The sequence below is a fragment of the Balaenoptera ricei genome, chromosome 3 (genome assembly GCF_028023285.1).
Source record: "Balaenoptera ricei isolate mBalRic1 chromosome 3, mBalRic1.hap2, whole genome shotgun sequence".
Lineage (NCBI taxonomy): Eukaryota > Metazoa > Chordata > Mammalia > Artiodactyla > Balaenopteridae > Balaenoptera > Balaenoptera ricei.
The window spans coordinates 76,749,458-76,774,025 of NC_082641.1; the positions used below are offsets into that span (position 1 = coordinate 76,749,458).

At 33.4% G+C, this 24,568-nt stretch overlaps 1 protein-coding gene across 2 annotated transcripts in view; it reads left to right on the forward strand.

Annotated features, from left to right (window-relative positions):
* The window catches only part of SLF1 (SMC5-SMC6 complex localization factor 1), a 59,604-nt gene extending 35,401 nt beyond the window's left edge, over positions 1 to 24,203 (forward strand). Inside the window, exons 13-21 of one of the 2 annotated variants that reach the window (XM_059919390.1) lie at positions 2,003 to 2,134; positions 2,763 to 2,928; positions 9,414 to 9,561; positions 15,969 to 16,114; positions 17,076 to 17,239; positions 18,026 to 18,159; positions 20,078 to 20,170; positions 20,579 to 20,761; positions 23,402 to 24,203. In XM_059919390.1, the coding sequence (XP_059775373.1) occupies positions 2,003 to 2,134; positions 2,763 to 2,928; positions 9,414 to 9,561; positions 15,969 to 16,114; positions 17,076 to 17,239; positions 18,026 to 18,159; positions 20,078 to 20,170; positions 20,579 to 20,761; positions 23,402 to 23,883 (1,648 nt within the window). In that variant the 3' untranslated portion in view covers positions 23,884 to 24,203. The remainder of the gene's footprint in view (positions 1 to 2,002; positions 2,135 to 2,762; positions 2,929 to 9,413; positions 9,562 to 15,968; positions 16,115 to 17,075; positions 17,240 to 18,025; positions 18,160 to 20,077; positions 20,171 to 20,578; positions 20,762 to 23,401) is intronic. The other variant, XM_059919389.1, reaches the window with a different exon arrangement.
* The last annotated feature ends 365 nt before the right edge of the window (positions 24,204 to 24,568 follow it).

Consider the following 24,568-nt stretch of genomic DNA (forward strand, 5'->3'; position numbering starts at 1 on the left):
TGTGTCTTTCTCAGTCTGACTTGTTTCACTTAACATAATACTCTCAAGATCTATCCATGTTGTCACAAATGGCAAGATTTTTTTCTTTTTTATGTCTGAATAGTATTCCTTTGTGTGTGTGTGTTTGTGTGTGTGTATCACATTTTGATTTATTCATTTGTTGATGGGCACTTAAGATTGTTTCCATATTTTGGCTAGTGTAAATAATGCTGCAATAAACAGAAGAGTGCGCATATCTTTTCAAATTAGTGTTTTCATATTCTTGGATAAATGCCCAGAAGTGGGATAGCTGGATCTTATGGTAGTACTGCTTTTAATTTTTTGAGGGATCTCCATACTGGTTTCCATAGTGGCTACACCAGTTTACATTCCCACCAACAGTGTATGCAGCCTCCAACTTTCAGAAGAGTAGATGCTCAGTGTTAAACATCTCCCTCCTCAGTGCTTATAATGTCTGGAACATAATAAGTGCTTAATAAATGTTTGGATGAATTAATTGATGCTACAGGAAATGGAATTCAGGCAGCTTAAAAGTAGACTTTTTAATAAACAGATACCCAGGTTTAATTACAAAATAATTGGGTCTGTTGGGAATCTCGGGGAAGGTTCCCAGGAAAGTGGTAGGAATACAGATGAGCTGGGTGATACTCGTCTACTTCTGAGTGTATTTTTGTTTTTATAAATTTATTTATTTATTTATTTTTGGCTGCATTGGGTCTTCGTTGATGCGCACGGGCTTTTCTCTTGTTGCGGCGAGCGGGGGCTTCTCGTTGCAGAGCACAGGCTCTAGGCACGCGGGCTTCAGGAGTTGTGGCACATGAGCTCAGCAGTTCTGGCTCGTGGGCTCTAGAGCGCTGGCTCAGTAGTTGTGGCACATGGGCTTAGTTGCTCTGCGGCATGTGCAATCTTCCCGGGCCAGGGCTCAAACCCGTGTTCCCTGCATCGGCAGGCGGATTCTTAACCACTGCGCCACCAGGGAAGTCCCTGAGTGTATTTTTGAAATATTTCATAATGTGTGTTTTTAGAAAAAGAGAAAAGATACTACGGTATCCATCTCTGGCAGTTTTCAGATAGACTAAATAACTATATGGTCAAGGAGGATCTTTTAGAGCAGATTTGAGTATTAAATGGAGTGTTACATTTAATAGCTGTCAAGGGCCCCCCTAATCTGAGAGTGTGGTATTCAAAATAGATGGGGAAGATGGAGACAGAGGTACAGAGTTATAAGTACATTGTTGGTATAATTGATAATGAAGTTGGAAGAAAATTGTAATAAATGTTGTTGCCTGGACTATCTCTCTTAGTCCTGTAGTTCTGAGTAATTTTATGTTCTCTTTTAAAAAATACTATAGAACTGTGCTGTCCAACCCCATAGCCACTAGCTACATGTGACTATATTTAAATTTAATTAAGATTAAATAATTAAAAATTCAACACCTCAGTTTTGCACAAGCCACATTTCAGGTGTTCACTAGAACATATCCATCATCATGGAAAGTTCTGTTGGATAGGACTGCTGCAGAAGACAGAAAGAAAATAAATACTGAATTTTTAAAACTCTAAAAAAAATAGCTCTAAATGACCTTCATTTTACTAAATAATGAAAAAGAAAATAATTTTGAGTAAGAGGAGGATTATAGAGAGTATTATAAATTGAAAGTGTAACTGGTCATCTGAATCAAAAGGGTTTAATGAAATTCATAGTTTTTTTTCTTTTTCAGTGAAATAAAGAATACAAGGGGAGAGTACCAGATGGTTGTTAAACATTACAATCATTGAAAAATAGAGAAATTAGATCTCTATTATTAGAAAATTAACTGTCATGGGATATTTGACAGGGTTTAATTTTTAAAGAAAGAAAATATTAATCAAATTTTGTTGAATTTGCTTGAGCAAGCTTTATTAAAATTCCAATGTTTTTCTGAAAAAAGAAATACTTTGCTCACAAATTACTCAATGAGTTGTTGCATGTTATATAGATTGTTGGGTTCATGTTTTCCAGGTCTTGCCTTTTCAGTGAAAGTTTTTGTCATCAAATTTCAGAAAATATTATTGGTTCTAAGGTGCTCCACCTGACACTGCTCAAATTTTTCTTTAATTTAGTTGAAAGTGAAGTCCGACATCTGAGTCAAAAGTAAGTTTTAATCACCAAAAAACATTTTTTCTATATATTGTCTTATGTACCATTTTTCTAATTATTTATCTACATATTTCTAAAAACACCTTGTTTTCTAGTTTCAAGTATATAGATTTATTTTAAAAACATATGTCTAGATTCAGTCCTTCAGTAGCTGTAAAGGTTTGTATGCTTTTTTCCTGTTTCCTTACTTCATATTTTTATTTTTCACTAACTTACACATTTGGATAGGTACGACTGTTTTTATTTTTCAGAATTTGTATATTTTTGAATTCTTTAGTAATTGAATGCTTAAGTAAAAAGCTATACCAGGTTTTAATACTGAATCTATAATATCTGTAAGTTCTGCATATGTTCTAAAACCTGCAGTTGCATTAGTGTGTACTTGTTGATGATTATGTTGAAATGAAGCCATTTAAAAAATTTTGTCCTTTATTATAACTAGATATTATAATCCTTATATATTAATAGACTTTTATATATTCAGAAATTGCTAGAATTTTTTTGTTTTATGACAAAATATTTTGCCTAATAACCATAATGATCAAATTAGCAGATATTATGCCTAGTAACTGTAGTGGTCAAATTGGCATAAAGATATACTTTTCATTCATATTTTTATTAGGTTGTATGACTGGTCAGATTCTCAGAGTCTGAAAATAACAGGAAAGGCAGTTCTTCTTGAAATCTTTTGGTCAGGAAGCGAGACCTCTGGGCTTTTGACCAAACCAGTAAATATGCTTTTGGAGTGGACTATATATTCTCACAAGGAAAAATGCAAGTCTAATGATGTAAGTAGGATTAATTTACAAATGAATATTGGCCTATGGAAAAAAGTATTTCTTTGAAGTATGCGTCTTTTTTCTTCCCTTTATTCTTTGAATTACTTGAAACAAATTAACATGCACCCAAATACATCGTTTTCTACTTCGTTTATCTAATTTTTAGGTAAAAGATTCTTACAGGCTGGTTTCATCATCTCACACTTGGCTATAGTGCTACATCCACATTTGGACAGTTACTTGACCATTACTGCTAAGAAATCTATAGTTACTTATCACTCTAGATTTTTTTATTTTTGTACATTTTAATTTTTAAGGAACTTGTGATTATAAAAGTTGAGTGAATCCATACAACTTTTTGGTGTACTACTAATAAAAAGTTCCACTTGTTTTTAAAAACACCTTTCTGGATGTTAAGAGTTATTTCCTGAACCATTTCTTCATAAGTAGGTTTTGCTTGTTGTTAGAAATTCAGCATGCAGTGATTTTAGTAGTATTATCTATATGAAGGGTAACTGGGAAAATTAAATGCAGAAAATATGTAAAGTGCATAGCAACATACTGCTCCACATTTTAGGTGCATAATAAGTGTTAGTCACCTTTCTTCTTTTCAAAATGAGCTGTTGGGGACTTTATTGTTTACACTTTTATATTATATCATTAATTTCTGCTCATTTTTTAAAATTCCTTTCTTTTACTTTCTCTTCTATCTTGAATATTTGAATCTTTTTTCTATTTAGTTTTTATTTCTAATATGTACACTTAATATAAATTGCCTTTTGAGTGGAACTTGAGATTCCTTGTGCAAGTTTTGATACTTTAATCTCTGGTGCTCTTATTGTTTTTTTCAAAGTGTTTTTTATTGTCAATTACAAATTCCCCTTTGATCCAAGAAATATTTTAAAAGAGTGTTTTAAAACTTCTAAATGGATGGCTTTTAGTTGTCAGTAGATTTTGTTTGTCTATGCTTTTGTTATTAATATCTAATAGTAAATTATAGTTAAAAAATGAGCCCTATATGATTTCCGCTTTCTGAAATTAACTCAACTTTTCTTTTTGACCTCATATAAGATTAGAGGCCAAATTGTATTTTCTCTGTTATTCTACATTTTTCTCTATCACCTATTAGGTCAAGCTTAAATGTTTTAATCAACTCCTCTGACTCTACCTTGGGAATTTGTTCTTTTTTTTTTTTTTTTTTTTTTTTTTTTTTACAGTGTCTGCTTTATATACAGTGATGCCTTCTTGTTATTCATGACTGATATATCATCATAATTGCTAGCTAGGTAATATTTTCTTTGGGGATAGAAAACATAGTAGGTGGAGTGGAGACCTCTGCTGTTAAATAGCCATGAAGTCTCTTCTAGCTTAAGGAAAATTCTTACATAGTTTCTCTTCTAATTTATTTCCTCTGATCCTTTTTCGCTCCTCTACTTTTTAAGTTCCAAATGAACTTATGTCACACCTCCTCTTTGTATCCTCTGTGTATTTTACCCTCTCATCTATATTTTCCATTTTTTTCTATACTCGGAGCATTCTGGATAGTGTTTTCATCCAATTTCTAGTTCACTAGTCTCTTTTCCCCTGTATCTAATATGATAAACATGGCTATTGCATTTTTTATTTTTTGTATTTTTCCCAGTTTTAGACTTTTTCCTTCCAAATTACTGTGATATATTTTTATGGTTTCTGGTTCCCTATGAAGTTTTCAAGGTTTTCTTTTGTCTTTGAACATGGCGATAATAGTTATTTTACAGTCTACGTCTGATTATTCCATATTCGACGTTTTTGTGAGTCTGTTTGTATTTGTTGTTTCTGCTGTTTCCTTCTTTCATGTCTTTTATATTCTCTTGCAAGCTAGTTATGCTTGACTGTGTGCCATAAATTGCATTTGAAAAATTATTTGTAGAAATAGTTTGTGGCAAAGACACAGAATATCTTCCTCTAGCGAAAATTTTTGTTGTCTGGTTCAAGGGTTCCTGGATAGTCAAAGTAAAGTACAGGGCCACAGATACATGTTGTTTTGCTTCTGATTCATGCTTGCTTTGAGACTGAAGCCCTGCAGGGTGTCAGCATATTGGGCATTAGGCCTTGGGCTATGACTTTTATACTCCTTTTTCCCCTAGGCTCCAAAAACCACACTTCTGTATATCAGCTCTTTCTCTGGGGTCAGCAAATGTCCTTAGGGCAAAGTCAGCTAGCTTTGAATGCCTCACTTGGTTTTTACTTTCTCCTAGATCTTGGCTGAGCAATTCCTCTTAACTTTACTGAAGATGTTTTACATATTTTATTCAACATTTTAAGTTTTCTTCTATAAGATGGTTTATCTGAATTACCTAGGCCTCCATTATTAGAAACAGAAGCCCTTACTGATTTTTAAAAATTCTATTTAGGGAGTGTGTGAGGCATTCTTTAAAGAAAACATTCTTTTCAGGGCTCTTTTTTTTTTTTTTTTTTTTTTAATTGGCATTAAAAAGGGAGGATTGTTTCTGGGTATAACTAGATGTCTAAGCTAAAACTGATAAAATCCTGATTATCATCTGCCTTTTTTCTACTGTTTACACAATCGAATCATTAAGGATAGAAAATATTTCCTCGTTAAGGAACATTTCTTTTTTATCCATTTGATTATATAAATGAAATTGCTCTTTTATAATTGAAAACAATAATAAAACTGATGTTTTCACAGTTCTACTAAATCACCAAAGGACTACCACAGATAAGAATCTACTTAGGAAATACTAATGTAAATAGTAACAAATTCATACATTTTTAACTTGAAGATTTTTGTTCAGATTTATAAATAAATTTAACATTTGTGAAGCAATGTACAATAAATTGTAGCATCAGTTGTAATATGAGAACTGGTTTTAAACTTTGCAAATTAATATTTTATTTAACATTTGAATTGCTTAAATTCATATAAACTTTTTTTATTGTGGTACTTTATGTGTTAGAATTCATTATTGTACTTAATTAAATCTTTTTGGCAGTTTCCAATTTCAAGAATTCCATGCATGTTCACAGACATCATTTTCTGTACTGTAAAGCATTTGTATCTTGATTTGCTTAGTTGAAGCATTCAATTTAAGTCATTAGCTAAACAGAAGTCCTCAGTTTATGCTAATATTGTTTTGTCATAATGTCAATCAGAAAGTATTGCAGAGTGACACGGTGGCAATGAATTTCATTGTCATAATCTGAGAAAGCTTTGGGCTTTCCTTGGCAAGGAGCAGAGGTGGGATGTGTCAAGGTTATGGAGGAGGTACACATTTTACTAAGCTTGGTGGTTAGTTCTGCTTTTCTTTGTGATGTCCTTAAATGCTGTTTGTAACCATAACCCTACAATTATTGCTAGAAATGGAAGCTAGTTTCTGTTTAAAGATAAGGAAATTGAGGCTAAAGAGTATAAGTAACTTATTCAAGGTATCACAGCTTCTTAGGGCAAAACCTTGACTAGTGGCCAAGTCTCCACTGCAGCATACTTTCTCTTACTTCACATGTCACTGTTTAAAATAGGAAGAGGCACAGTATGTACATTATGTTTGCATCTTTCTGCCAGAGGTACTAGAGGAGCAGTTTGTCATCTATTGCTGTGGGATATTGTGGAAAGCCCTAACCTGGGAGTCAGAGGCCAAGAATCAAGTTTGTTCTGCATTATATACTGGTCAGTTTTTGGAAGATTGCCAAGTTTATAAACTGAGGGTTACTAGTCCTGGTAGATAATAGAGAACCGTATTGACAGAATGTCTCCTAATAGCCTTCACCTATTAGAAGGGAGATCTAAGGTAAATACATGTCATATGTGCAAATCATATCTATCTTTCATTTCTTTGTTAATTCTTAGGGTATTTATGTTCTGTTCTTTCAGCTTTAGCAAACATTTTGGTATTCCAAGAAAGCTTTTCTCTTTTGATGTTTTTTTTTGCCATTTTCCCACTAATCCACTTCCAAAGCATATATATCCACGGTGCTAGAAATAGTAGCATTGTTAAGTTACAGTGAGTACAGTCCATAGCACAGTGTCTTGTTCCTATGGTTATAGTGAGTGTCATAGTTAAGAAAGTAGTGTAAAAGGATCCAAGAACCTGATTTGAAAGTATCTTTTTATATAAAAATTTTCTATGATGTATATGTGGTATGTGGTAGATATGTTTAGCCAATGACACACAGGTAGAATAACTTTGTCAAATTTTTTCTTACCATGGTAAAGGAACTACAGTCTTTCCTTGCAGGTACTGTAAGACGTACCTATCTCTAACTGCTTAATAACAATAATTTCAAGGTGAATTGAATAGTAAGCAATATTGATACTCATTTGTGGTGTCAGGTGCACGTGTACATATATTTGCATCAGGAAAGAGAGAAAGTCTTACCTGGTTTGTTTTATGTTATTTTTACTTGATAGAGTGCTGGATTGTAGTTTATATGAGGCTTAGCTCTATGGGCTAACCTCATCTTCCCTATCCAGAGTCTTAGGACCAGGGAGCTGAAGTAACCCTGATTGAGATGGGGGAATACTTTGAGAAATCAAAATGTAATAGTCTCTTGCTTTCTTCCTGAGAAGTGTCATTGCTGATATTCAGATATACATTATGTTGGAAGGAACATTCTGTGGCATGGATATTGACATGATCATTTGCTAGTTTAAACAGAGGTTTTCATTGTCCCTGTTTTATGTTCTCTTGATAAATTGAACCATGAGAAGTAAAATCGCTCAGAGTGATCATCTACATTTTGGCTTTGCAAAGAATGGAGTTGGCTTCCTGCAAAGTTCGTTGAAGACTGGCTAAGACCCATACTCAAAGGAGTTATTTCTGGTCAGCTGCAAGGCTTGACACCTGTCAGGGTCCAAGGGAGGTGCGGGTATTTCCCCAGCCTGCTGATACGGCCGGTCCTGCTGCTCACTTCCCGTGTCACACAACTACAACTGCAAGGCTTAAACTCAGCCCTCTAATCAAGGCAGGAGAAGGGGTCCTGCTGAGGCCCACTCATGAATCCTGACCTGACAGGATCAGGCTGTGGTCAGGGTTCCATATCTTGGCCCCTGATCATATCAGAAGGGCAGTGCTTCCCTAATCATGCAGCTTAAAAAATCCCCTTCGTCCCATTCTTCAGATTCTCTCTCCCACATTCTGATATCCAGCCTTGCCAGAATGCCATGTGCTACCCAACAGTGTGGTAGGGCAAAAGGGGACCTAGGCACCTGTTGAGGACCCTGTCTCTGTGGGTTTTCCCTCAATAAACACTGTTTCAGTGGGCCTGATGTATGTGCTGCTTGACCATTTGTCCTTGTTTGTGCAACAACCCAAAAACAGCACTTCAGTTCTGAAATCATTTAATAGCTTCTTGCGCTAGGAATGACAGCTTAATGAAATGCTGTACATACCTATAAGAACCTTGTCTGCTGAGGGCAGGAGAAATAAATCCTGTAGTCACTGAGGGTTCAAAGTGCTGGAGATTTCTCTGTCAGTAATCTCATATCAGGTATAGTATGGGGCAGAACATAGCAGTTATCTATTTGGATATCATAACATTTATTAAAACCCTTTCACATGGCTTCTCCCCAACTGTTAATTTAGTGATTTTTTTCACACATCCAACACGCCTAGACAACAAATACCAAAAATGTAAGAATTTCAACTAGTTTTAATGTCATTGTGGAAAAGTGTTTATGTTTAAATCAAAGGTGTTTAAAAATATTATTTTCACACCTCTTCATCTTCATAGTTTATGGATTAGAAAGATATTTTTAAACACCAGTGTGAAGCATGCTTATTGTAAGTAAGGTTTGTGTGCCTTGCTGTATTTCTTACAGTAGTTTAATAACGTTAGTATAGAAATGATGATATAAAAGAATATACTTTTAAAACTGGTATCTATATCTCTAAGTTAGGTAATGGTATTTGATATAATTTAATAGTTAAAATTTGATGAGCCGATTTTTTTTTTTTTTTTTTTTTTTACGACAAAGTACAATCTTGCTTGTTAAAGCTTGTATGCATTGTGTTTTTCAAGTCTTTTTCTGGCGAATGCCATTTAGGGAAATGTAAAGGTTAATTTTATACATAAATAGTAGGGGTGGCTAAATCTGTCTCTTTTTTTATAGTCATATATTCTTGTTAACAGAAATACTTCCTCATTGTTTTAATGGAATTATTGCCTGACTAAAGCACTTGACACCATTGGATAAAGTTATCTTAAAAGTTTGTTACAAGCTATCCGTATATAAGTCCTGGAAAATTTGTTTTATTAACTGTTTTGTCATACAGATACAGATTTAGATGTAGATATAGAGCAGGGGAGGAAGGAGGGAAGGAAGGAGATGGAGAGAATGGAAAGAGGGAATTAGTTTGCTAGGTTTCTTAATACCTTTTGGCATTAGCATACCCTGTTTTTTTAAATAGCTATGTTTTGCCTCAACAAGTATTCAAAATAATAGAAATAATACATTTCAGTATGTTTTAGTAATATTTTTCCGATCTCAATGTTAGGTCTTCAAGCATGAACTAGCTTACTTATTGACTGGAATTCTTGGAGCAGCAATAGATTATTGGATTGTCCTTGGTCTTAAGATGGGTAGAAACGTGATGCGACACATGTCTGATGACTTAGGAAGTTACGTTTCCCTTTCATGTGATGGTAAGTGTGTCTATGTTACATGAGCCGCCTTCCCCGCACACATCATTTATTATTCAAAAATAGTATTTTGATGCTTTCATAAAAATTTAATATTATAGCATGGAAAATAGTACATGGAAATAAATTATTATATATTTATATATAATGTTATTAATGTTTTCCTTAATCCTACAACAAAAAATTAAAATTAAGCCGTTCTGTGAAAGTAAATATTTAGACAAATTTAAAATCAGTTTATTCTCTTTTCATTGAAGAGATAGATTTGCTTTTTTATGTTTGGTGTTTTAGAATCTCACATGGTAGAAACTATTTTCAGTACCTTTAATACTTCTAATCGTTCACCTAGAAAGCATTATCTGTCTGTAATGTTGTCTGCGCCATATGAACAGTTTGTAGGTCTCTTCCTGCATAAATACTTAACAGTATTAAAAAATGAAAATCTTTGGATCAGAATACTTACTATGTTATAAAGCCACTTGGATTAACTTCGGCTATATCACTGGTTAAAACATTTTCCCCCTGTACCTGTTGCTGTGTAATTTTTCTTATTATATAACAAAGAGCTGCCATATTTATTTTCCATTGAGTCTGGCGATCTAACAAATTAGCATGGATGAAGCAAATAAAAGTAATACAAATGTATAATTTTCTCACTCTTCCTCCTCCCTGCGTTATCTAATTTTAAAGTTTCCTCTAAAGTAATAGGAATATTATTTAAGCAATATGATGACAGAACTCATCTTCACATGCTTACCTTATGAAAGGTTCTACCTAACTCTTTTGGGTCTCTAGGCTTCTATAAGATTTTATGTGTACATTCTTTTTTTTTTAATATAGTTGATGTACAATATTATGTTTCAGGTGTACTACATGATTTGACATTTGCATACATTAGGAAATGATCACCACCATAAGTCTAGTAACGATCTGTCCACATACAAAGTTATTACAGTGTTATTAACGTTTATGTACATTCTTACACTTCAAAGCCAGTTTAGGGCCCTATGAACCATTTCCTTCTTCCCTCCCTTTCTTCTTTTCTTTCCTTCCTTCCTAAATTTCTAAAATGAACATATTTTAAAGCAAGTGAACTTTTGTGCCTCTCAAATATAAAAGATGATTTTTATATACTTAAAAATATTTTAGACTGCTAAGTAAGTATTCTGTTTTGTTATACATGTGTTTCATTGCATCTTGGTTTTATATAAAAGAAAAAGTTCTTGAATATGCTGTCGATCACTTTAATACTTTGAAGAGAGATTCTAGAATAGAAATCCAGGCTCTAACTGGGTTCAGGATTTATTCGATGATGCCCTCTGCAAAGAGAGGTCTCTTTTTATAGTACTGAAGTTAGAAGATTTTTATCTAAAGCATTTTATCTTCTTTTTTTCCTCTTTCTTTTTCATTGAGCTGAAGGGTGATTACTGTTCCTTTTGTGAAGTAGCTGTCCTTTGTTGCATGACTTTTTAACATTTCTTAGCTCAAATTCAATCTTCCTTCAGAACCCTTTCTTATCATTTCTTTCCCACCATTCCTACTAGATCTTTTTTTTTCCTTTTTTTCCATTTTAGAAACAGCAGAATTCTGGCATTATTTGCTAGCATGGGAACTAAACATTCAGCTAAAAGGATTCCCTGTTTTCATTCCATAATGAAACTTCTTTGAGTTTGGGGACCCCAGGATAGAATTAGCAGTGCCTTTACAGACTATCAGTGTATTTACATGTGTTGTTTCCAGTGTGTATTGGTTACCTCTAGGGAAATATAACTTATCTTAGCCAAATGCATGAAATAATGAGCCTTGTGTTAACAAGGTTCTACTACATGTTATGCATCAGCTTTAATGCTTTCTTTAATCATAATCGAATGTCCCTTCACTTTAAAGCAAGGCATTGTTATCCAGTTACTCCCAGTTTTCACAAGTTTCAGCTCAACAAATTTGAGCCTGTGACTGACTTAAGCTAAAATTAGACTTTAATGTTACCATTGTAATCCTGTCGACAGACTGAGTGATTACTTTGCTCTCAATATGTTTGATCACTAATATTCAAAACTACAAGAGATTTAAACTATATCCCCATTTGAAATGTGTGTTTAAGCCTTTCCTTTCTCTTCTCAAGGCACACACAGTTGGTTTCTTAGGCTTCCAATTAAGCCATAGATAGGCAGTTTTAAAAATTTAACATACATATCTAAAAATGGTTCAAATTAATAATCTTCCTAAATTTTTGTTAGTACATCTTGATTTTAAGCCTTTGTCAAGAGATAGAAATCAAGTGAATAGTTTATCCTTAAGAGAGCAGTAGCTTTTCTACAGCTAATATGCAAAGTTAAACTGTATAATACAGAGCTTGTAGAATAATACACTCATCCCTACAAGTGAACCAGGTGTTCTAATAATGTCCTTTTGGTCAATATTTTGCTCTTTTGATTGAGAACCATTTCTTTTTCTCTGTAGATACTCCATAGTTTGTATGTTTGTTTGTTTGACCATGTCTTTGCATTATTCTTCAGCTCAGTTAAACTATTATTTGCTTTTCCTAAGTCATTAGTAAAGATGTTATAATTTGGCTGTTATATAGCTTCCAGCTGAAGATATTGGTCCATCTTTCTCATTTATGACAAATGAAGTTTTGGTTTTCTTCTAGTCCAAAAGTATAAAATACATATTGTGATACTACTCAGATTCAGATCTATTGAATTAATTTTAGTTTAGTAAAATTGTTGTTAGTTGTTAATTGTTTTGTAGAAAATTATGGCAGAAGATATTTCAGTAGATAAGTAAAATTCTTTCTTGTTTCCATCAGATCTCATGTCCAGCAGTCCCACATAGATGCCATTCTCTCTTGTTTCTAAACACTTTGAACAGAAAGAGTTTCCTTATATCCCCTTCTATATTTTAGCATCAAGATCTGAAATTTCTGTTTTGTGCCTAATTGAAATTCCTGATGTATTGGCTTAAAATAGGGGTTGACAAACTTTTTTTGATAAAATACAAGATAGTAAATATTTTTAGCTTTTCAGCTCTACCATCTCTGTCCCAACTACTCAACTCTGCCCTAAGAAAGCAGTGATACACAGTACATAAATCAACATGGCTGTGTTCCAGTAAAACTTTATTCATAAAAATAGGCAGCAAGACATAGTTTGTCAATCCTTAACTTCAGTTTATTTCTGCTCCTGTTTTCACTGGGAAGAAAACATGTCATCAGAATTTACTATAATATTTTTCACTTCTTTAGAGAACTTTAATAAAGCTTCCTTTGCCTTTCTCAGGCTACGTCATTACCTTTTCCTGAGAGTTTTTCCAAACCTTTATTGGCTTTTTTTTTTTACTGTCTATTTTAATCCCTCTCCATGCTTCAGACCTTTTCCAAAAATATACACTTTTATAATTTGACTAATCATCTCAATCAAAATGTTTCTGTTGCCTTCATTTGTTCAACAAATTTTTATTGGCATTCTACCAGGCATTGAGCTAAACACTTCATATACAGTGGAAGAGGGAAACAAAATATGATCCTTGCCTTTTTGGAGCTTTCGGTGGGAGAGGCAGACTGTAATTAAGTTAATGTAAATACATCATTTTAAAATGCTAAGTGCTCCAAATAAGAAAAACTAGGTGTTGAGGTGGATGAACTTATTTTATGTAGAGTGGTCATGGAGAGCAAAACCTGAAGGATAAGTAGGAGTTTGGCAGAGTCAGGGAAATGTATTCCATTCAGAAGACACAACATGTACTAAAACTCGGAGATAGGAAAGAGTTGGGCCTGTTTGAAATCTTTTGATGCCTGGCTGATGACAAGCAGCAAGGAGAAGAGTGGCCACAGTAAAGCCAAAAAAGTAGTAAAGGAGCTTGAGCAGGAACTTCTAAGCCCTATTTAGGGGTTAGAAACCATTTTTAAAAGGGAGTGGCATGATCTAAGTAACTTTTTTAAAAAAGATCATCCTGGCTTGGCTCACCAGTTATTGCTATCTGCCAGTCATTCCTTCATTTATCTATTAAGTACTAATGTTTATTCTGTGCAAGCTACTAACCTACTAGCTGTGAGGGCAATAAAAATGATCCTGCCATTGAAGGTCTTAAAGTCCAGGGGTTAAGTTTCTTTCTTTCTTTTTTTTTTTTTGTTTAACTTTTTATTTTATGTTAGAGTCTAGTTGAGTAACAATGTTGTATTAGTTTCAGGTGTACAGCAAAGTGATTCAGTTTTACATGTACATGTATCTATTCTTTTTCAAATTCTTTTCCCATTTAGGTTGTTACATAATATTGAGCAGAGTTCCCTGTGCTCTACACTAGGTCCTTGTTGGTTATCCATTTTAAATAGAGCAGTGTGTACATGTCAGTCAGGGGTTAAGTTTCTTAAGTTCTCTTGTTCATCTCTTATTGATCATTCCCTTCAAGTGTGTGTTACCTGGTCATATGTGGATCCATTATAGTTTGTATTTGCTATATCTTTAAAGCTACCAAATGTTATTTCTAGGTGAATAACTCCATTTAGAAGTTCCACTGTGGGCTCGTTGCTTTTGAACTGTACAGTACAAGTTATTTCTGCTTTGCTTTTGCCTCTGCTTAGAGTTGATACGTAAGATCAGTTGGTTGTAGTAAAGTCTGTGATGATAGATGTGCTTTTTTTTAATGTGTATAACTAGAGATTTAATATTGAAAAGATCTTTTGCTGCTCATCCTTCAGTTTGTTGCTTGCATAGTTTCAGATAATACTAGCAGCCTAGTAGGTTGTAAGTAGTCAGTTGTAACAAAAAGTTGTAAATAACTCCTTTCTTGTTGCCAATTCTTATAAACTATATCTCTGTTGAGGCCATATTTGGACAGGATTGTTTGAATTCAGCAACCATATGTCTGTGTGGGGCTAGGTGGGTCTATTTAACATCTGACTGGAGCCATTTGCCCATATGGCAGTCTGCCACAAGCAAGAACCTCAGATCTCTTTAGTCCAGGCAGTTTCTTTCTTAGCCTGGCCACTGTTTATGTTTGGGACCAGATAATTCTTTATTCTGAGGGGCTGTCCTGTGAACAGTGAATTGTAGGACAGTTGGTAGCATGCCTGGCCTTTGCCTACTGGTTGCCAGTATACTTCTCTCCCCAGTTGTGACAACCACAAATTGCCAAATGTTCCCAGGGGCAAAATTCCTCCTTAAACTGTTGTTCTTCTCCACACCCCACCCCCATCCCACCCCAACTCTCCTTCCCTCATTGAAAGTCAGGCAAGGACTGCAAGGACACCAGAGGCCCTAGCCTTTTGGGAAGGCATCTGAGAAGGACAGGATTTCACTGGGTGTCTGTGAAGTCTGCTCAGCCAAGGGAACTCAGCTCCTGAGTAAAGACTTCAAATTTAAGCTTTATACTGCTATTAAGTTTATTATTCTGTCCAACTTTTAAAATGTATTTTGACCTGTTATGTTATTTTGCTAATTTTATTGACTTTTTCTAATTCTTTATTCTTCCATTATTTGTAGTTAATTTTAATCTGCCTTATTGTATATCAACTTTTTTCATCCTGTTTTGCTTAATTTTAGCTTTTTTAGTATTCTATTGATTGATTGTTTATTCTTTACCATTCCAGTGTATTATCCTTTCTGTTACTTAAGCAGAGAGTATTAATAGAGAAATCATAACATTAAATTTACAAGGGAAATAGTCACTTCAGTCCTTTATCACTTTCAATTCATGTATATATTTATGTATTTCCATATTATTGGAGAACTTGAGGATTTTAGAATGAAGAGATTTGAGACTGTTGGTGTGTTTGTTGTTTGTTTGTTTTGTCATTTAAAATTATACTCCTCTCCTCCACTTGGTATAATACAGTGGGTGCAGACTTCTAAGGATATTCTTATGCATTCTCGTGTCTTAAGTTATCCCTCTTCTTTACCTTTCCTCCTTCTCTGCAGTGATAGGATTCATGGATGTTGTCGGGGAAAAATGTCTTCCTATCAGCTCAAGACTGATCAGTGCAAATTAAATACATGTGTGCCCATTTAAAAACCAAGTACCAGTTTTCCAAAGACACAGCCCTATTGTGGGAAGAGATCTTTAACATTAATTGGAAAGTATAGTGATAAAAGTCCATGTCTGTCTGTCTATTCATATATCATCTATCCATTCATGTGTGTATATATACATATATATAAAATTTCAAGCCTTTTATTTAAAATAATAAAAAGTAATGATTGTTTCAAATGTGAGAACATGTGCCATAAAAATTTCTCTTGAAGGGCAAGGAATAGGAATATTATCTGTTTTTTGTGGTTTAAAATTATGTGGGTGAATCTTACTGGTATAGGAATCATCGTTTGAATGAATAAAGTCCATGAAGGAAATAGTCTATAGAAAGAAATTTTATAAGGTGTAGCAATAACTATATTTACTTCTCTTGTTTTCTATAGACTTTTCTTCACAGGAATTAGAGATTTTTATTTGTTCCTTTTCCTCCTCCTGGCTTCAAATGTTTGTTGCAGAGGCAGTCTTTAAAAAGTTGTGTTTACAGAGTTCCATTAGTATTTCTTCTGAGCCACTCTCTCTTCAGAAAATGGTAAGCACCACTCTATTTTAGTTCTTTTAATTTTTAAGAAGTAAGTTTATTAATTCAATTTTTAAATATTCTTAGTTATTCTAATAAATGGACAGAGCATATTAATCATAAATCTTTCAAACATATATAAAAGCAGGTAGTTTTCTTCCTCAAAATGGAATAATTAGTGAATAGAAATTTTAATTACTTGAGAGTAATTAAGAATTGGTAACAGAATAATTATACAAGAATCTTTATATCACTTGCCACAGTACGTAAGATTATTATTTTGGAAAGACCTCGATCCAGAAACATTCTACATAGTATTTAATGGTATTTAAAAAGCAAAATTTGCAAATGATGCCAAAGGTTATTCCAGTTATCCTATGTATATACACATATAAATTGATTTGATCCAAGTTTTCCAGTTTTATCTTGGCTATCTTTAGCCATTATTGATATCTAATATCTCCAGCAGTTTCTTCAACAAATGAGAAATATGCTTGTTAATAATTGGTCAGATTGGGCGAATACTGTTTGCAACAATCCTTGTCTTCAGTACTTTTGCGCTCCTCATTCCGTTTGTTCCAGACTTCTTTTCTGTTGAAGGAAGACATTACCAAAATGGAAATGACCAAATACCAGTTGTACTTAAACCATAAATACTAAAAATAGGCTAATTATAACAATTTGGGCATAAGATTCATCAAAAGAACTTTCCTAAATGAGTGTCAAATTTGAATTCAAAAAACTAATTATTTTGAAGAAGGCATTTTTCTTGTGTATGTCATATTGACTTAATGACATGGAACTAGCAGCTTTCTTAATATTTTAGCATGTTCATATGAGATAGGGTGGCAACCATAGTGATGAAACCAAGGAAATATAACTAAATTTAATGGTGAAATGAATCAAGTAATTTCTTTTTACTGTTTCCAGGTTTTTGTAGTTGAGAAAGCAATATAATATTATTTTGCAACAGGTATATTCCTATTTGCCAGCTTTGGGGAAAACTGGTGTGCATGGGACTGGAAAGATGCAGATACCAAAGAAAATAGGACCGCGGCCTTGCTTTGAATCTCAGAGGGCTTTAATAATGCTGAATGGTGCTAAACAGAAACAAGTTGAAGGGCTGCCAGAGTTACCGTAAGTGATGCTTATATACCAGCTATGCTTTGTTTTCGAGTGCAGCTCTTCTTCTTAGGCATTTCTTGAACTGTATCTTTATCTGAGATGTTGTCTGAATTATACTGATAGCAGAAAACTCAGTTTTATACCTATAAATGCACATGATCAACATTTTCACTTTCTTTAATTCAAGGTACACACTTTCTTTCTATTAAGTCTTTTTCAAAAGAAATAAAACTCATCAAATTATTGTTCCACACAATTTTTGCCTTGTGATTTAAATTACTACTTGTATATAATATAGATGGGATTTCAGAATGCATCGCCATGTGAGATACTCTGAGTTGTTACAATAGCTCTCCCCAAATGAGAAACCTCCTCTAAAAGTATGCTATATAAAATTCAGAAAACCTGAAATCTTTTTAGGAAGAAGAGGATAGGATTAGAATATGAACATAAGAATAGGGAGTAGGGGCCTGCATTTTGATCTTAGCAGTTTGCTTTAGTCTCTCTGCCAAATATGGTTTACTTGGTCTCGTCTGCTTTACTGGACATTCAATATTCATAAACTTTTAGGTGGGCTGTTGGGTGCAAGGGTAATAAAATGAAAATTAATGCATAAAATTTGTTTCTGTACAGTTGAAATAAATATAAAAATAGAAAGCAGTAAAGATTTGAATGAATAAGGGGGTTTAAATTAAAAGAAGGCTAGTTTTTTTTTTTTTTTTTTTAACTCACTATATAATTTGTGCTTCTACGCCTTGGTGAGAAACAAGCTTTCATTATGTCTTACTTTCTTTTCAGAGAGCTGAATCTTGCTAAATGTTCCTCATCATTAAAAAGATTGAAAAAGAAGTCAGAAGGAGAATTGTCGTGTTCCAAGGAGAATTGCCCCTCTTTAGTTACAAAGATAAATTTTCACAAGACTAATTTAAAAGGTATTCCAAATGTCTAAATTAATTTATGCTAGGAACTTTTCCTGGTTGTAGTCAGTATTTGCAAGTTTTACACACTGGCCCTGATGAATGCTTGAACTTAAATATTGGACTAGGTCCAGGAAATACCTTCCTGGAGAGCATATTATTTTTGTGAACAGCCATTTATACAAAAAAAAAAAATAAAGTGTTTAATACCTGGTGTAATAGAGTATTCCTCCCTTCTTTTCTCCACCTGCCTTTTCAAATATTAAACACTGTGTAGCTTATGTTGAGCTCATTCCAGACTTGCCTGCCTTACTTTTCTATTCCACCTCAACCTGTGCTGCTTAGGATCAGTGTCTTGTGATTTGAAAGTATAATTCAGTCTTCATCTCTTTCAGTCCTAGACGTTTTGTGAACAAAGAATGAGAAGTAGGCTATGTTACATAGCTGTGTTAAGCATATGGACTCTTTTCTTCCAGGCATTGAGCCCAGACTATGAAATGTGCTTGGCTTTTGGTTCTAACTATACTGGAACCTAAGTACCTAAAGGGATGGAGTAACAAGAATAGTGTTGTAATAATTCACTCTGGCACTTCTTTTACTTAGGTACCCCTTAACTCAAAATTATAAATTACTTCCAAGAGTCTGTATCTGGCCAAAGTAAATTGCTAAGTCTCTTGTTTATGAGCTATATCGTGTTTTTAATACAAATATTATCATTATGGCACCAAGCTTTCATCATCTTTCAACATGAGATGAGTTTATAATAATAGCGTATCACAAATTCAAAATAAGTGCCCGTTTGGCTCAAAATATGAAAAATGTATTAAATGTGTACTCAGATATTAACTTCACAAAACAGTGTCCTTTTTCTTTGTTTATTGTGTCAGAAAGTAAAATGAATATGAATGGCTTTAAGCTGAACAGCAGAAGGAACTGGAGGGAGGAAGAGAATTGAGAAATAGTAGAGAAAAACTTCGAAAGCTTTTCAATGCTTGTTAAAGAAATGTTTTGGTAGAAGTTACAGAGATAATCTGTAAAACTGAACACTGGAAAAATGTGCTACTTAGTATTTTATAGCAGGAAAGAGTTTGATTCAGTATGTATTTCATTTGCTTTCAAAGCAGTTATTATGTTTTTTTAAATTCCCCTTACCTCAAATTATCACTTATATCTCATTAATCTTGCTTACAGCAGAGAGGGATGTATTCAATTTTAGGCAGCAGGCACTAACTGCACCCCTCCTAGAAAAGACGTTGCCATTCTATTTGTCATTCTTGTTCAGCTTTAAATGGTACTAGGGATTTTTTTCGTGTGTGTGCATGTGCGTGTGCGTGTGTGTGTGTTTATATTAAGATTCCCCCATTTCTCCTTCTCTGTGCTGCTGTAGCCAAGCCAGACAGCCTATTGAGAAGCAGCAAACCATCTGTTAATGGATTTGAAGTTCTGAATTACACTTGAGTGTGTAGAGGCACTCATGCTTAGCCAGAAACATTCATTTGAATTAAGCTATAAATGCTGTATAAAAAAGAGCCATACATTTAACGTAGGTTCATGAATAAATTTAAGAGAGGGCAATTGCACTTTAAACTTTTATTGCTGCAAAACCCAGTATATTTGGTGTTCTCTGATCATTTGAGGGTTTTATAGCAGGATTGAAACTTCAAACCTTGAACTAGGGGGAGACAATGCCTGTATTAAACCTTTAGTAGAATTTCATTGCTGAATTGCTGATAGAACAGAGAGGCTCTATGGATTGGTGGGGTTCCCTCCCCCCTCTTTTTTTTAATGTGAGAGATGTTTAAACCAGTCAAAAGGAAAACTCAATAAATAATTTTCTGGCATGGGGCCAGATCTCCTAGTTCATGCCCTTTGATTATTTTCTTTAGCTGATATCTTGTCTTCTCTGGAATAATCTATTAATTTTTTATGGCAGGAGAAACAGCCCTCCATAGAGCTTGCATAAATAACCAAGTGGAGAAATTGATTCTTCTTCTCTCTATGCCAGGAATAGACATCAATGTTAAAGGTAAGTTTTAAATCTTTGTTGTCTAATTCAATGTCTTAATATTTGTGATATTAAATAGTTTAATTTCAACATTAAGAAAAATCATTTAAGTATATTTACCTAACATATCTTTAAAGTATTGCTAGTAGCAAAACCAAGAAATTCATCACATATTGATGTATAATAGTGCACAACCATTTTTTGACATCTATATTTTGATCAGATCCCAACATCAATATTTTAAAATAGTTTTTAAATTATTTTTTACAGTTAGAAATATGATTACACCCTAGGCATTTTTATCAAAGCCTTCTATTTGTATATGAGGCACTTGGAAAGTCACATTGATAAGGGAAGTAGAATATCAATACTTCACTACCAAAAGTCCTACTTTTGCTGTTTTAAAATTTGCCTTGATTTCTAATTTAGACAATGCTGGCTGGACGCCTTTGCATGAAGCCTGTAACTATGGCAACACAGTATGTGTCCAGGAAATTTTGCAACGTTGTCCAGAGGTAGATCTGCTCACTCAAGTGGACGGGGTGACTCCTTTGCATGATGCACTGTCAAACGGACATGTAGAAATTGGCAAGCTGCTACTCCAGCATGGGGGTGAGTGCATTTATGCTAAACGGGCTATGATAAATTATCCAGTTTTTTGATGAATCCCTTAGAGGTAGAAAGTATTTTATATTTTAAGCACTATAAGGAAAGATGCCTTTATTACATTTTAATGAAAAAGTAAAGATGAAAAGTCTGCTAGAATGTAAGCACCTTTTATTTACTGAGGATAAAAGCCTTTTCATAACATGTATTTATTTATTGTATTATTAAGCCTTTTTACCTTTGTTACGAGAGTGTATTTTGAATTGGGTGTGTTGGTTTTTATTATTAATCCTTTCACTTAAAGTGTGTAATGTCTGTAAACCAGCCGTTTCTGAAAGCTTATTAATAAATGGATGTAAATGTTCAATTGTGAGTACTTGGGTTTTTCATTCTTGTTTCATTTCCTATATATAACTGCTAATGATTATTCTTTTTTTTAATGAGTCATTTCTTTATAGACTACAAAAAAGACATCCTAGAATAATATCTTTTCTTCATTCACATTTTGTAGTCAATTAATAAGTTAAGTAGGAGGATTTCCAAATGATAATAACTGTTGTGCAGAGGGTATGTGATGGAAGTAACTTGAGCTTAATATTCATCTACTGCTTTTTCTGCTGATTTCTTATCTGATCTCTGCTTTCAGAACCCTTTTTTCCACCCCCAACTCAGTGAAATTCTTCTTATATCTGAACTGAATAATATAAATTTTATATCAAAGTGTTCAAAACTGATTTGCGTTTTAAAAGGAAAAACAAAGGAAAAGTGATGACTAGCTTATAATACACAAAGATTTGTATAAATTTCCTATTACTTTTATTTGTACTAAAAATACTGTTGTCTATTTATCCAGTAATTAAAGCTATTTGATTCTGCATGAAAATAAACAGCATATTTTCTTTAGCTATCTCTTTACTATATATCTATATCTATCTGTCATCTATGTGAGGAAGGCTCTATATCATGGTAGTTTAACATGTTTGGTTATTTATAGTCTTCTCCTGCCCCCTAAAGGCCTTAGTGTGTCTGTTTTACTTATACCATTTCATAATCAATGTATTTTTCAGTTCTTATACTTTTTTTAGTATTATATGTTTACAAAACCATACTGTTATATCTCCTAAGTGTTTTAGTTTTCTACTTAACTATGTATGTGACATTCCAAGCCAATATTTGGCTTTGCTTCAAGTGGTCTAAGTGATGGAAAAGCCATTATTGTATTAAGTCCAACTTTTCAGAAGAAGAAGGCATTATACTAACCAATGTGAATTTTTTTAGGACCTTTGGTGAAGAATAGTAAATTGATGAGTTCTTTGTCCTAAGAGAGGAAATCTACTTGTATTTGCATTTATCAAGGTCCTTCGGCCATCATCCAGACTTCTCTTTGCCTTAGGTATAATCTGAGTTTGGACCTGTCAAATGGTTTGACACCATCATTGTAGAAACTATATTATCTCTTCATTGTGAGTCGCTCAGTATTGAGAGCAATAATTTAAATTATGTTTCTAAAACCTTTGTTTACTTTTGGTATCTTGTGTTCATAATTTTGTTGTATTTTCTCTTTTAAACAGGAATTAACTTGAAACATTTTTTTTGAAATATCAACATAATGAAAATAAATCTAATTTTGATTTAGAATTTTTTCCATAAATTATACATTAATCGTATGTCATTACTGGTTGATCTTTTACATTAAATACATTTTATATCTAGGCCACTACATGTGTCTCATCAGATTCATCATTAAGAGTTTTAGCAGCTATGATCTGTAATCTCTGTGACAATAAGATCTGTGTTGTATGGTAGAATCTTCTGATTATGTCTGCTAGTACTCAAACCTTTATATCCCTTATAACATTTTTATGGCAAAGTACATAAATAATTATAGGACTTGACTGGCAGAGGTGCGAAGTACTCCTGTTCTTTCCTGTGTGACCAAATACTGAGTCATTGTTATTTTGCCCCTCTCATATCATCCTTAACTACCCAGGGGATAAACTGTATCTTCAGTACTTTCTTAGTAGATGGTTAGATGGGTGTAGCTAGCATAGATGGATGAAATCTGAGTTTGTCCCAGAGCAGTTAATATTTACTTTTTGTGAATCAGTTACCTATACTAAAAATTGAACATAAGCAAGGATAATGAAAAACGTGTTCTGTGTCTGGGCAAAGTTTTGCAGTCTGCACTGCTACCATTGCCTATTAGCAATGGAAGGGGTCAGTACTTTTTCCGCTTGGTGATATTATGAAATACCTTTAAGGCTTTTACACAGAATTTAAGGTAAATGTATTTTTTTAAATTTCCTCCAGGAACACTGATATTCTTATTTGAAGATGACAACTTATTAAGTTTTATCAAAGTTTTTTTTTTTTAATTTATAACCATATATGTTATTTATTGAACTAAGGCATGTGCTTTTAGGCAAACCTGATTAGGCAATTGACTAGATTTTTTTTTTTTCTAATGCACCTTTATTAGTCAGTTAGTATATAGAGCCAATTAATTATGTCAATATGAATTACTACAAAATATGACTGTAAACTGAGCCCTGGATCCTTTGGGGAAAAAAAGAGAGAGAAAATGGCTGTTACACTGCCAAAATAAGAATGTTTAACTCTTAACATTTTGCATGTTCTTTTTCACAGGCCCAGTGCTTCTGCAGCAGAGAAACTCTAAGGGGGAATTGCCCTTGGATTATGTGGTATCATCTCAAGTCAAGGAAGAACTATTTGCTATCACAAAAATAGAAGATACAGTGGAGAACTTTCATGCACAAGCAGAGAAACATTTTTACCACCAGCAACTTGAATTTGGCTCATTTTTACTTAGTAGGATGTTGCTAAATTTTTGTTCAGTTTTTGGTTTGTCTTCAGAGCTCTTCTTAGCTTTCAGAGGATTAACTCATCTAAATGAGCTGCTTATACCTTGTCAGAATTATAAGGAAACCACTAGTGCTCGTACTGACTGGTTATTGGATCTTTATGCTAGAAATATAAAGACATTGCAGAAACTCCCAAATATTCTTAAGGAACTCCCTGAGAATTTAAAAGCGTGTCCTGGAGTACACACTGAGGCCTTATTGGTGACATTGGAGATGATGTGTCGGTCGGTCACTGAGTTTTCATGATGATGCCAGAAAATATGGGTCAGCTTTCTAAACCTGCTCAGCTTGCTTTGTCATTTATTAGGGACTTCATAGCTTATTAACAATTATAATTTCATTTATTTATTGACAGAATTTGCAGCCTTGCTGAATCTTAAAAGCACTTAAAGAACTTATCCAAAGCTATAATATAGGCTTCTTTTTCCAGTGTGTAGAATTTAACTCAAAAGTAAAACTTAGTTTTGTTTGATATACATTGCTTTTATTAATCGTTATTATTTTTTGTTCTATAAGTCATATTATTTATTTATATTGTACATGTAAAATTTTTTAATTTAAATATTTTTTCAAATCAAAATGTAATGTCCTCTCTTCTAGGTGTTCTGGGTCTTAGCATCATGGCAAGAATATTCATGCAAATGTGCACCTATAAACATGTAGCTCCCTGTTTCTTCTCTGTAGGCTGTTGGAATAAAATACTCAGTTTTATGTGTTTCTAAAATAAACATTTCACAATTCACAATAATATATTCTTTTGGTTTTTAAATTTAGTAAATGTGCTAATAGTTTGATCCCTTGATCTATTTTATTTTAGCAGTTCCTATAGAAAGTGTATTTCTACTCCATGTAACCACTATTCTGTAAGTGAAAACATTTTGCTTCATAATGTTTTATTAAATATTAAGATTATAAATGACAACAAAGTAAA